The sequence below is a fragment of the Lontra canadensis genome, unplaced genomic scaffold (assembly GCF_010015895.1).
Source record: "Lontra canadensis isolate GAN:19392208 unplaced genomic scaffold, GSC_riverotter_1.0 scaffold5, whole genome shotgun sequence".
In the NCBI taxonomy this organism is placed as follows: Eukaryota; Metazoa; Chordata; class Mammalia; order Carnivora; family Mustelidae; genus Lontra; species Lontra canadensis.
The window spans coordinates 7,520,955-7,534,152 of NW_022630999.1; the positions used below are offsets into that span (position 1 = coordinate 7,520,955).

Below are 13,198 nucleotides of genomic sequence, written 5' to 3' on the forward strand. Positions count from 1 at the left end.
CTTAAACTTGTGAAGGTAATCAGGGAAGACGACTGCACCCACTCAAAGAGACGGAGGTCCAAAAATATCACTGTCTGGGCCAAAAAGAGAAACATCTTTCTGGCATGTGTGCCAACATGTGCACCCACTTGTATTGTTTTTCCCAGTAGCCACCCAGTTCCTTAAGGGGGTGATGGCAGGCAGGGCGGGCGATACAACGGGCATTCACCAGATCACAACTTTGAGGTGAAGCATGCAAGTGGCTGCAGGTTTTAAGAAACATGAATGCAACCTTCCTATCGATTTTATTAAAGGGGAAAACAGACACACTCAGTCACCTCATTAGCTTTATACAACTGGAAAGCTTATGGAGAACACATCTGAAAGGGAAAAGTGTTCTGGAAAGGAGGAATATTCCTCTCTTAGAGAAACTGAAAATAACTCATATTGAGAGCAAACTGGATACTCCCTTTAATTCAAGATATAAACATCCTGGTTTATTTCTTGACAGAAAACACTAACTGTAAATTAATTAGACAAGAAACTATGAACGAAAGAGAAAAAAAAAGCAAGAGGTGACTGTGTGTTCCTTTGTCACTCTGATTCTAAGGCCAAAAACAATTTTGGGATGCCTAAGGGAACCATCATTAATATTATAGATATTTATAGTTCTACCCTCCTTAAAAATCAAATCACAGGACATAAACGGAGCAAAAGGCTGCAAAGACACTACACCACAGAGCAGCCCGGAGCTTGGGAAGACAGGCTGGAACCCAGGCTCTGCTTCAGAAAAGTCCTCTAGTTCCTCTTCAAGAAGAGAAAGGAGATGAGCTGAGAGTTCTCAAAAATATTTTTTGACTGTCTGAAAATACTAGAACAGACCTTCACCATATTTAAGGGAAATTTGTGGAGAGCTGCAAGGTTCAAAGAGGCTACAAGATAGAATGAACTGAGGTGAAGACTGAACGGACCCAGAGAGCTACTGGTCCCAGGACGAGCTTTTCTCAAAGCCAGCTCCAAGGTCCACAGTCGTGGAGGAGAAAAAGACCATGATCAGGATGGCTGGCAAGGAAGAATAGGAGAGAGGAATAAATTAGCCAAAGAGCTCTCTGCTTGATTCTAATAGTTATCATTGAAATGGATGACTTCCAGAGATTCAGTATCTTTCAAAAAGTTTGAAAAATCATCCATTTATGATGATTTGAGAGCTATTTCATAAAATAATGGAAAAGAGCAGACACCTGGAATCAATCTCTCTGTAATTCTGGGTCTACCTAGCTGTGTTAACTGTGTGACATCAGGTCACATATTTAACCCTCTCTGTACTTTAAATTTCTTTTCTGTAAAATAAGGATAATACTGGTTCCTACCTTTTAAGATTATTATGAGGATTACAACAATAATAATGTACATAAAGAATACGGCAGTGACTAATACATAATAAATACTTGATTAACAGTAGCTATTAATATTGTTAGTAACTAGAAGGCAGGAAAAAATGTGGGTAATTGATGATCTCTGAAGATTCCTGTTTGATACCACACTGCAGAAACCAGCTCACAATCAATCATCCCACTAGGATCAGCATCAAATAAAGCAGGACAGAACAGAAGAGAAATAGAGAATCCAGGAGGTCCATGCAGGTAACACAGTGCACAGAACACAGCAAACAGGAGGAGCTGGAGGTCCAGAGTACTCACCAGACTCAGAATAATACAAAAGTCACAGTCAAAATGGACTTGTCATATCAGAAAATACTCCCATCCCCAATTCCAAATGATTTTCCTTTTTTGAGAACACAGTTTTTATAACTCAAGTTATAAGCATATGGACCTCTTCTACCATGGAGCTTATGATAATCCATTACCTAAAAGCTGTTCTGCTTAGATTCCTAAGATAGAATGACAAATTAGATTTCATCTTGATCATCAAAACTAAGCTCTGTCCAATCAAATTTTCACAGTGATGTTCTACGTGTTGACACTATCGTTGACAGTAGTCACTAGCCCTATGCAGCTACTGAAGAGAAAATGAATTTTATCTTAATTTTAATTAATTTAAATTTTAAACGTCACATGTGCTAGTGGCCACCATGCTGGACACTGCAGGTATAGTCAATTGGGAGTAGCTAACGGAAACACTGTATTGAAAAGGATCCCACAGTGAGTCTACGTTTAGCAGAAAAGAGTACAGTGACAGAGATGTCTGTTCTCAGAGAAGGAGGGGGCTAGCCTTTACCATATTTACAGGCTCAGTTAAGGGAATTGACCTCCCTATCCCTTATGCAAAACAAAAACAAAAACAAAGACAAAAAAAAAGAACAAAACAAAACAAAATCAACTTCTGGGGCACCTGGGTGGCTCAGTGGGTTAAAGCCTCTGCCTTCGGCTCAGGTCGTGATCCCGGGGTCCTGAGATCGAGACCCACATCAGGCTCTCTGCTTTCTCTCTCTCTCTGCCTGCCTCTCTGCCTACTTGTGATCTCTGTCTGTCAAATAAACAAATAAAAATCTTAAAAAAAAAAAAACAAAAAAAAACCTCCTCCCTTCCTAGTTATCTACAGTGATTCTCAGACACTAGAGGGTCATTTTCTGCTCTTAGAAGAAATAAGATTGGCTGAAAAGAACCAGATTATAAAAGAAGAAGAAAAAAAGAACTTCAGCCAGGACGATGCATACTGCCCTTGGTATTCAGAGAAGGAATCTTAGTTCCAGGAAGTGTTACAGAAGCATGTAAAATCAACAGGGTTAAACTACCAATTATTTTAAGCTAGGTTATAGGATTTTTTTCAGTGGTAGTGTGTAGATGTGCCATGGACAGGTCATTAAGGTTATTTAATAAATTTAAAAAAATAAATTACACAGTGAGAGTAAACCATATTGTCCATTTTGAATGCAGAAAATACACAAAAGCCATTTCAAAAGAAACCATCATGCCTGGGTTGGAAGTACTACATCCTCCAGAACTTTAAAAATAACATACTTCACTATTCAAGAGAGGAACAGGGGGCGCCTGGGTGGCTCAGTAGGTTAAAGCCTCTGCCTTCGGCTCAGGTCATGATCCCAGGGTCCTGGGATCGAGCCCCGCATCGGGCTCTCTCCTTGGCGGGGAGCCTGCTTCCCCCTCTCTCTCTGCCTGCCTCTCTTGCCTACTTGTAATCTCTGTCTGTCAAATAAATAAATAAAATCTTTAAAAAAAAAAAAAAGAGAGAGAGAGGAACAGAATTCTAACATTTGGTTTTTCAAAAATACCACTATGCTGCCCCTATGAGATACCACCTTGGCCAAAAAAAGTATGCAAGGAGTCAAAGATGCCACATACAACACTACCATCATGAGAAAAACCTCAAACATATATTCTCATTTCCAGATCACATAACAGGTTCCTATAAAGCTCTCCCAAAGACAAACTATCTCAAACTTTCATGAAATTTGGTTCCAGGGTGATTCTCAAAGTCTTAAGAATCATTTTGAAGTCTCCTTTCAGGTTCAAATACATATAAACGAAATGGCATGTTTGGGTGGCAAGCCACCTATTTTTGTCCCAGAGCTTTAGCCCTAGAAAGGCTCTAGAATTAGTGAAGTATCTCCCACACCATGAGATGTCCAAAGAAGAGGCAGTTAGTTCCTTAATTCAAATGCTCCAAACAGAAGCACATCAAAGCAATTACTTGTACTACACTCCTTCCTTGAAGAATTCATAGTATCAAACACAGTAAGATAATGATACAATTCAACTATTCTTCTGGGATTCTATATATAAAAATTCATCCTATAATTTTACCTAAGGAGTCCTATTTTATTCAAGTACCAAAGGACTGTTATAAGTTAACCAGTCTCATGGCTTGATCCCAAAGAGAGCATTCCAGTGAGATCCTACTCAAGCAGAAAGCCAATGTTACAGTAAAATTTCAATTATCATATATATTTCTTTAAGATTTTATTTATTTGCCAGAGAGACAGAGAGAGAGTGAGCAGCAGGGTAGGAGGAGAAGCAGGTTCCCCACTGAGCAGGGAGCCTGATGTGGGATTTGATCCATGACCCTGGGATCATGACTTGAGCTGAAAGCAGATGCTTAACCGATTAAGTCGCCTAAGGTGTCCCTCAACTAATACATATTTAAATAGAATCCTTAGATATCCAAAATTTAAAAGCAGTCATTGTTTACCCTCCAGAAGACAAAAGAACTGTTATATATTTTCTGAACTAATACATAACAGCAAGCTTAAAAAGCAACCTCTGGAAAGCAGAAACAACCTCTTCTCTTACCTCTACCACTGTGGTCTCTGCAGCTTTGCACATTGGCAAATTGAAATTTCTTGCACTTTTCCTATATTAGGAGTCGGGGAAAGTGGGAAAAGAAGACCAAAAATAAGAAGAGTTTCTCTCAGCTTTATAGATTGAAAGAATTTCTATTAACTAAAAATCTATGGAACTTTTAAAAGAATGTATCATATTTTCCATAAGTGTTAAAATAATTTTATAAATAAAAGCAATGGCCACTTCACTCAATCACAATTTCTATGGAGTTGAAGGAAAGAGGGACTATTTTTCATATTCAACATATAGATCACATACAGAAAGATAAAATAGATATTAATAAAGCTACTCTATTTAAAACTAATTTGCCTAAATCTTTTAAGTGGGATCCTACTTTGTTTCTACAGTTATATATTTCACCAAACCTGCTCTTGTTAAATATTAAAAAAGTACCCAGTACTTTATATGAGGGAAGGTATAGTAATTATATCTATTAAAGAGAAAACTATTGCTGAAATAAAATGAAACATTCATTGGTAATGTGTGAGTCATCTACAAAGATCATTCCGGGGGACCAAATTCTAATGAAATTTTTTGAAGTACAACACCCACATTAGACCCTGAGGTGTAAAAATTTCCAGAAAGTGCCAATTTTGCTGATGATTTTGCACTCAAGTTTTTAAATTAATGCATCACTCACTGCCATCCATAAAAATTTTAATGTTATTTTTTTTGTTTGAGAGTGTAAGTTGATTAAAAAAATGCTTATTTGATAAAGGGAAATGAATTATATCTCTCTTTTACCGGTGTTTTTAGGCCACCAATGTTTATCTCACTTAGATTCAAGGATAAATATAAAGACAGGTGTGTCCCTGAGACAGAAGTCCTTGGGTACTATCACAGGTTGCTAAATTGGATTCATCCAGCATGTCCGGCATCGAAAGCTCTGGCAGTGTGGCCCGAGGCAAAGGTGTGCAGGGCTGCCCAAACAATGGCCTAGACAGACCTTTTACCAATTGTCCCATTAACAGTGAAGGTCATCCTAGCAGTCAGAATCTTAAGAATCTGAGTCACTTTACCATTGCTGATGAGAAGTCTCATCTCCTATCAGTAACCACAGGCTAAGTCAATGCAGTCTTCAGATAACAGAGCCAGGCAACCAAACACACGATAAACTCATGGAAATAGTTTAGATAATTCATTTCCATTTGCTTCTATACAATTTCATTCATCTTTTTTAAAATGCAACTGAACTAGGGCGCCTGGGTGGCTCAGTGGGTTAAGCCTCTGCCTTCTGCTCAGGTCATGGTCTCAGGGTCCTGGGATTTAGCCCAGCACTGGGCTCTCTGCTCAGTGGGGAGCCTGCTTCCCCCTCTCCCTCTGCCTGCCTCTCTGCCTATTTATGATCTCTTGTTCTGTCAAATAAATAAATAAAATATTTAAAAAAAATAAAATGCAACTAAACTTTGCAAACATTACACCAAGGTGTCAAGTAAGGCAGGCATGATGCATAATGTGTAACTGCCAAGATCAGTTGTAATCAAAACCTGGTTGAATTAAAAAAAATCAAATACAACATTAATATCATATAAGAGCTTCATATTTCTGAACAAAAACATGAGAATAGTCACTGAGAATTTAACTGTGATCTCACCAGAGGTGGATTCAGTAAAGATAAAAATTATTACTAACAGTAAATGACCATATTATAAGAAAGAAAACTATTTCTGTAAGCTAACAGGCAAAGTCTTCAAGACGTGTACATGTATATTCAAAGATGATACAATTTTCAAAACAACCATATAATGTATAAATCCAACATACTAAATACTTGGTATTTAGTATGCTCAGGGTAATCAAAAGACTTTGAAATCTATTAAGCCTATGGCTTAATATCTGTGGCTATCCAAGTAACAGAATGAAAGTTTAGAACTATCAAGATTAATCAACTTTTCAGATAAAACCTATTTGAGTATTTCCTAGTAGACACCAACAGGACTGGAAAAGAACAGACCTAAATGGTTGTTAGCAACATCTTTCCAGAATATCAAAAAAATTTAGACATTTTAGGTAAGGCATATTAATAAAAATATAAAAAATTAAATATAATTGTGTGCTTTTTCTCACATTTGCTAAGTATGTCTCAACACTGTAACTTGTCCTGGCAACTAAAATACGCATGGAAAAAAATAGTTTGTACGTGACTATACACAAGGGTAAACTGGTTCAAAATAGCTACCAAGCAGTGCAATGTGGGCACCATCCATTCAGAACAGAGTACCCCAAGTACACCACATCAACACACATTGACCTGTAGGCTTAATTGTAAGCTACTTTTCGCATGAATTTTTAAACAGCAAACACATCAAGATAACTGTTTTCTAATAATAATTTAGGAAATGTAAAGTTCCTGACATGCATTTTGTTAATTTTTTTTTTTTTAAAAACCATCACACTACCTGAAAATCACGTTTCCTGCTTGGTCTGCCTTCCACGCTTTCACCAAAGCAAAATCTCCAGTAATTGCTTCCTCCAAAATAAAATGCTGACCATTAAACTCTCTCACCTGCAGGAGAAAAAGAGGACATTGTCAGGTGTGTGCTCTGACAGAAGCAGAGAATACGGATACAAGCCTTGTCAGGGAAGGTTTCTCCAAGAGAGAACAATCTAAACAGAGACCTCAAGGGTGAGTAGTGGGAGGCAACTAGGATTTAGTCGAAGTGGTGGAGGGGAACCGAGGGAACAGCGTGCATGAAGACTCAGCAGCAAGAGAGCTTGGTAAACTTGAGGAACTCAAAGTTCTGTATGTTTAAGGCATAGGCTATACCTTAGCACTCTTTTTATTATTTGTTATTATTTATATTTTATATATTTATATATTATACATCATTTACATGTTTTTATTATTTGTTATCATTCACATATTATATACATTACTATATATATTAAGTATATATAATATAGAAAATAGCCCATCTTTCCCTCCCCCTGGGGCAGAGGGACAAAACTATATAAGCTGAGTAAAATGGGCAATGTATTTTGTACATAAAAGTTATAAAAATCCATTCATCTCTCCTATTTATAACTGTCCATTGAAATTTTAATTGGAATTCCTGGAATTTGCAGATGAAACTGGAGAACTGACAGGCCATAGCTTTCCATCTGGGAGCATAATATATGCCTACATTTTCTAAAGTCTTCTTTTACCTCTTCGAATTGCTTTTAACCCCCACCCCAAAAAAGGTTTGTATATGTTTTTTAGGCTTATTCATAGGTATTTCATGGTTTTTGATGTTACTATGAGTATTCTGTGTTCTTCTGTTATACCTCCTCTCCGTCATCACTGGTCTAATGGAATGGTATTGATTTTTGTACGTGTATTGTCTTTCAATTCTACTACAGATGGAGTGGGGACAAGGGAGAAGAAGCATAAAGTAAAACTAGGTCGTGGCATTTTGTTCCTTTTTTCTGCCTGGGCATTTAGCTCTGGGAATTGAAACAAAGAAGAGAGGGAAGAACGTCTACGCACCATGCTCCATCCCACACAGGAAGGCAGAACTCCATTCTCGTTCCGACACCACCCCCTAGTGGACACACCGCACGCATATTACAGAAAGCTGCGGGACAAAGTTGGTGCTATCCTACTTTTCTTTAACCATGGTTTAAAGCAGAAATCCTTTCTTAAAGAACAGCTTCCTTAAAGACCTTATCCCACGTTCCTGCTAGAGACTATTAATGAATCCAGGGGATTCCCGAAGAAGGAAGATCTCACTAATGTGAAACTTAGACAAATCATATGAAAGATATTCATAAACTTCACATCAATACACAGCTTTTTTTTAAAGAGTTTCATGCATTTCAAAGTCATTACCGAAAACACCAAGGATGATAGAGTTATGTTGCATACAGATCTGGAAAATTACATACAGATCTAAATATATGCTAGTCCAAGGCAATGTGAAAAAATTGACTTTTTCCCCCCTATTCCAATTATACGGTTTCCTGATGGGTCTACAAACCAGCAGCTGCTGATGCTGCCCATTCTAAAATTTTAAAACAAGGAAGAGATTGGTTTTGCCATACTAGCTATTACACTCACTGGAAAGAGCTGTGTGCTTCCCGGTTACCACTTTCTCTTTTTTCATCCCTTTCTTGAATCCACTCCAATCAAATTTCCACCTTTCCAGAAAAATCCTCTCTTTCAGAAGAATCATTCTTTAAGGTCACCAATGACCTCCATGTTTCTAAACCCAATGCTCAAAGCCCTGTCCTGTTAACTGATCACTCCCTCCTTTGTAAAACTGCCCTTGTCTTTCAAGTTATCAAACTCCCCTCGGTTTTCTCTGCACTTTACTAGACACTTTCCCATTCTTCACGGCTCCTTTTCCTCTCCCCACCCTTTAAATACAAAAGAGGTATTTACTACCTGTACTCTAGCCTTAGGCACTCAGCTAGCCCCACAGATTTCAACACTACATGCTGAAGACTCCCAAGGCTCCTATCCCAGGTCTAAACCCTTCCCAAGCTGGAGACGACTGAGCAACTTCCGCTGGAGCCTAAAGGATGTCTCAAATGCACACAGTCCCTGACAAGGCTCTTTGATTACCCCCATACTTTGCCCATCTCAGTAAGCAGTATGCTTGATTCAGGTCATTCCTCACACGCCGCAGGCAATCCACTGGTAAATCCTGCTAGCTCTGCTATCAACACGTGTCCTGATTCCAACCATCTCCCACAAGCTCTGCTGTTAACCACCTCACTTGCTCACTGCTTCTGTTCTTAGAATACCAAAAAACTCTACCAGGCAGCCACAGTAATCCTTCCAAAATGTAACTCAGATCACATCACCCTCCCACCTCTGAACTCTCTGCTGTCCTCTCACCACTCAGTAAAACCAAACTCATGTGATCTGGTTCATACCTCCCTTCAGCCTCCATCATACTGTCCTCTGCCTCATTTACTCTGTTCCAGTCTCACTGCCCTGCTGTTCCACAAACAAGGCTAGCCGCCTAAGGACCATGTCCTTCCTCTTCCTTCTGACCAGAGCACAACCCAATAATCTTTGCCCACTCATTCTCCTGTTTTATTGTGATGTCTACCAACTGTCAATTCCTCAGAGAGGTTTCCCATGACCCAATCTGGAACACCTTCCCTGGTCAGTGACCATTCTCCCTGCCCTTACACCTTACTCGATTTTTCTTCATGGCACTTTCATTATTGACATTTTGTGTTTATTAATTCAGTCCTTGTCAGTTCCTCCATTAGTTGGGGACTTGGTCTAGATCATCCCCTTTTCTATCATACCCAAGTATGGACAGACTCCAGTCTATCCTAGGTTTTCCCAGGGCAAGTTAATGCTCTAACTTCTAGCAAACTCTTGAAGTATTAACCTACTTGTTTTGGGCATCATCTAATTACTAAGATCCATCTTAAAAATTAGGCTCCTGTCTTATTTTGTCAAAAACTTTTTAAACCTAATTAGGCAGTAAGGAAAGAAACAAGATAGAATATAAAAAAATGTTAATCAAAGCTTTGAGTCAATATAGGTCATTCTAAGCAGAAAGGAAAAGCTCCAGATGGAGGACGCTGCTAGAGAAAAACACTGAACAGCAAGGGGCATGTTCAATGACTTTTTATCTTTTCTCAAAACATGGAGGCTCAGAACTAACATCACTATAAGCAAAAAAAAGAAAAAAAATTATAAAAACCACAAAAAGCAAGTGGTAAGAGATCCCTTGATTTACTAAGCTGTCATTTCCTTAGAGCTAAGCTCAGCATTTCTGCAGCCTAAACTAATGCTCTTGAACCACATGGCTGGGGGAAGGGAGAGGGACTAAAAACACAGTAATGGAATATTGGCCTGTGTAATTATTACAACTAGCTCAAATCTGAGTATCTCAAATATCTGTATGTCGAGTCATATTCTTTTCTAATATGTGAGTGAAGTTACCCAGTATAAAGGCACTCCATCCTATCCAGCACTTTAAATAAAACTAAATTATTAAGTCAGCTCAAGTATGTCCAGTATACAAAATGAAGGATAAAGGAGACAGGATGAATGCTCTATTTTACTATGTAATTACAACTGACCCCTTCTTTTCAGAACTGTAGACAAACAAACCTGTGATGTCCTTGGCTTTTTTTTTTTTCTCCTTCACCCACATCTAGGAGGAGCTTGAGAATTAAAAGTTTAATACAATCTATATCATACACCTACTCTCTTTTCCACATGAACACGATCAGAAGTTATAAATGCTCCTACGTTTGTTAAAACCCACCATAAAACTAATCTTGACTCACACATACATAGTTTCTTTTCTTCTCATTTACTTATTCTGGTTCCTCTATGTGATTTTTAATTATTGGCAGATGCTCAGCTTTAGCTAGAAATTTTACGTGCCAAACGCAAATAAATGGAGAACAGTGTCTCTTCTCACACGCGGCAGATTTTATCTTACCTACCCACTGAGTCCACCTGGAATCCTAAGCTAAAAGGGGGTATTCCGGTGTCAGCTGGGTCAAGGGCCAAGTCTTACCTCTCTCGGCTTACTGGCAATGGCAATGCTGCCATCTTTGTTGTATTTGATCGGTGCCCCTCCTTGTTGCACTAGGGTCCCGTACCCGGTGCTGGTGTAAAATGCGGGAACTCCAGCCCCACCTGCACGGATCCGCTCTGCAAGCGTGCCCTACAAGTGAGCAACCAACACACAATAAGAGGTTCATCAAGCATGCTTCCGTGTGGATACAGAAACATCTACAGACACGGTTCCTCTCTCTAGAGGAACAGTACCTGTATTATCGGTGTATTTCGCTACCACTGTATGCTGGATTAACTGAAAACAAGTTTTGTCCCTCCAGACAACAATCTCTCAATTCTTAATCCACATTCAAATGCAACTGCTTCTTTGCATCATTGGGCTCTCAGCTTTCTGGTCTCCCACTGCTCTCTTGACATCATATTCTCTATCAGTTTATTTGTAATATTCTAAAATCAATTTTCAAATCTGATATATATCACTAAATATATTTAAAAACATGTATGTAAATTTTGTGTTTTACTGTGTGCCCTACGCAAATATAGCCTGAAGTTTATGATGCATAACAATGTCATTATTAGATAATAATAATATATTCATTTACTTAAGAGTTTATTCTAAAATACCCTTATAAGGGGCGCCTGGGTGGCTCAGTGGGTTAAGGCCTCTGCCTTCAGCTCAGGTCGTGATCCCAGGGTCCTGGGATCGAGCCCCGCATCGGGCTTTCTGATCGGCGGGGAACCTGCTTCCCTTCCTCTCTCTGCCTACCTCTGCCTGATTGTGATCTCTGTCTGTCAAATAAAATAAATAAAATCTTTAATAAAATAAAATATTCTTCTAAGCATTTTATCTACTACATTATCTAAGGAAAAATCAAAAATTAGGCAAAGAATACAACATACAGATAATTTGGTTTTTAAAAAAATCTAAGAATACGTCAAATTTTATCTCAGAGTAGAAACAACTGGATGCAAAGTTTCTTTGGATCTTCTTTTGATCATCTTTATTCCCTTCCTAGGTAGCAGTGGTTTAGACCTGATTTCCCTAGCTCTCCCTACCCCCAACTACTTTCCAACCCAGTTCTCCCATAGCGGAATAACTCTGGCCCTAAATATCTCCAAATACCCACCCTAACCCTGAAACCCATTGTTACAGTCTAGCTACGTCATATTCATACTACATAACTGGTCAATCAGTAGTAAGAACTGGTTTAGGTCTTAATAATATTATGTTGAAATTATCTCAACCTGAAAACAATTTTCTACTTTAACTGGGTCCTTTAAGTACTAAACTCAAAGAAGGGACTGAAAGTTGGGACATCAGATACGGAGTGTCAGAAGTAGGTGGGATAATCTGGGGTAGGCAGGATCTGAGGCATAACTGACAGTCTTCCAGTTAACAGTTTCTCTATTCTATCTAATAGAGATAACTCCGTTTTGTATTGTATTTTATGTTAATAACATTCACAGATTAAGTCATCAAATCAACCATAACAACACACCCAACTATAAAATATTTTTTATGTCTACCCTCCCTGAATACTTTATTCCTGCTCTCTATCTACATGGGCAAGGACCTAAAAGTGGACAATTTCTACAGACAGGTTCTTTGCAGGTACAACTAAGCCCCTACATCCAAACCCCAAAGGAGTCCTAATCCCTACCACTTCATCAACACTTCTCTGGCTTACAGGCTACAAAACACGTCGCCAGAGCCAATGTTTATTTATCTGCCACTTAGCTGGGGAGAGAGACATTGATCTCTTTCAGTTTAAAGAAGGAACATAAAAGAAATACTAAGAAATTCCCATGTATATGCCCTCTGACAAAAGAAGGAATAATGTAAAAGATAACAGAAGTAACTGACAGGTTATTTTCAAGGTCTCCACAACCCAAGGGAAAGGTATCTCAATCTATAATGTGAAGAGGAAAAGTATATGCAATGGACTGAACTGTGTACCCATCACATTCACGTGGTGAAGCCCTCACCCCCAACATGACTCATATTTAGAGTCAGGGCTTTTATGGAAGTCATTGAGGCTAAATGAGGTCCTATGGTAGGGCCCTGATCCAGTATATTAGTGTCCTTACAGTAAGAGACCCCAGAGTCCTTACTTGCTCTTGCTCTCTCCCTCCCCCGCCTCCTCTCTACCAAGAATCACATCAGCTTGTACTTAACCTTGTACTTCCCAGTTGCCAGAACAATAAGAAATCACTTCCTCTTGTCCAAGCCACCGATTTTGTGGTATTTTTTAATAGCCTTGCAAGCAGACTAAGACAGGATACCTTTCATAATTTTCAAGAAACTTTCAATAAAAACCGGATAAAGACCAGGCACAGTGCAAGGCTTACAACAAGCACAACAGCCAGCACTGCAGGATGATCGGCGTGATGTGAATAATGCTGTGAAGCCTCAGGTAGAAAA

At 38.8% G+C, this 13,198-nt stretch overlaps 1 protein-coding gene across 1 annotated transcript in view; it reads right to left on the reverse strand.

Annotated features, from left to right (window-relative positions):
• The window catches only part of OXCT1 (3-oxoacid CoA-transferase 1), a 123,287-nt gene that overhangs the window by 91,318 nt on the left and 18,771 nt on the right, over positions 1-13,198 (reverse strand). The window contains exons 6-8 of the mRNA XM_032851979.1: positions 10,775-10,924; positions 6,698-6,804; positions 4,248-4,308 (exon numbers count right to left, since the gene is read on the reverse strand). Coding sequence (XP_032707870.1) covers positions 4,248-4,308; positions 6,698-6,804; positions 10,775-10,924 — 318 coding nt within the window. The remainder of the gene's footprint in view (positions 1-4,247; positions 4,309-6,697; positions 6,805-10,774; positions 10,925-13,198) is intronic.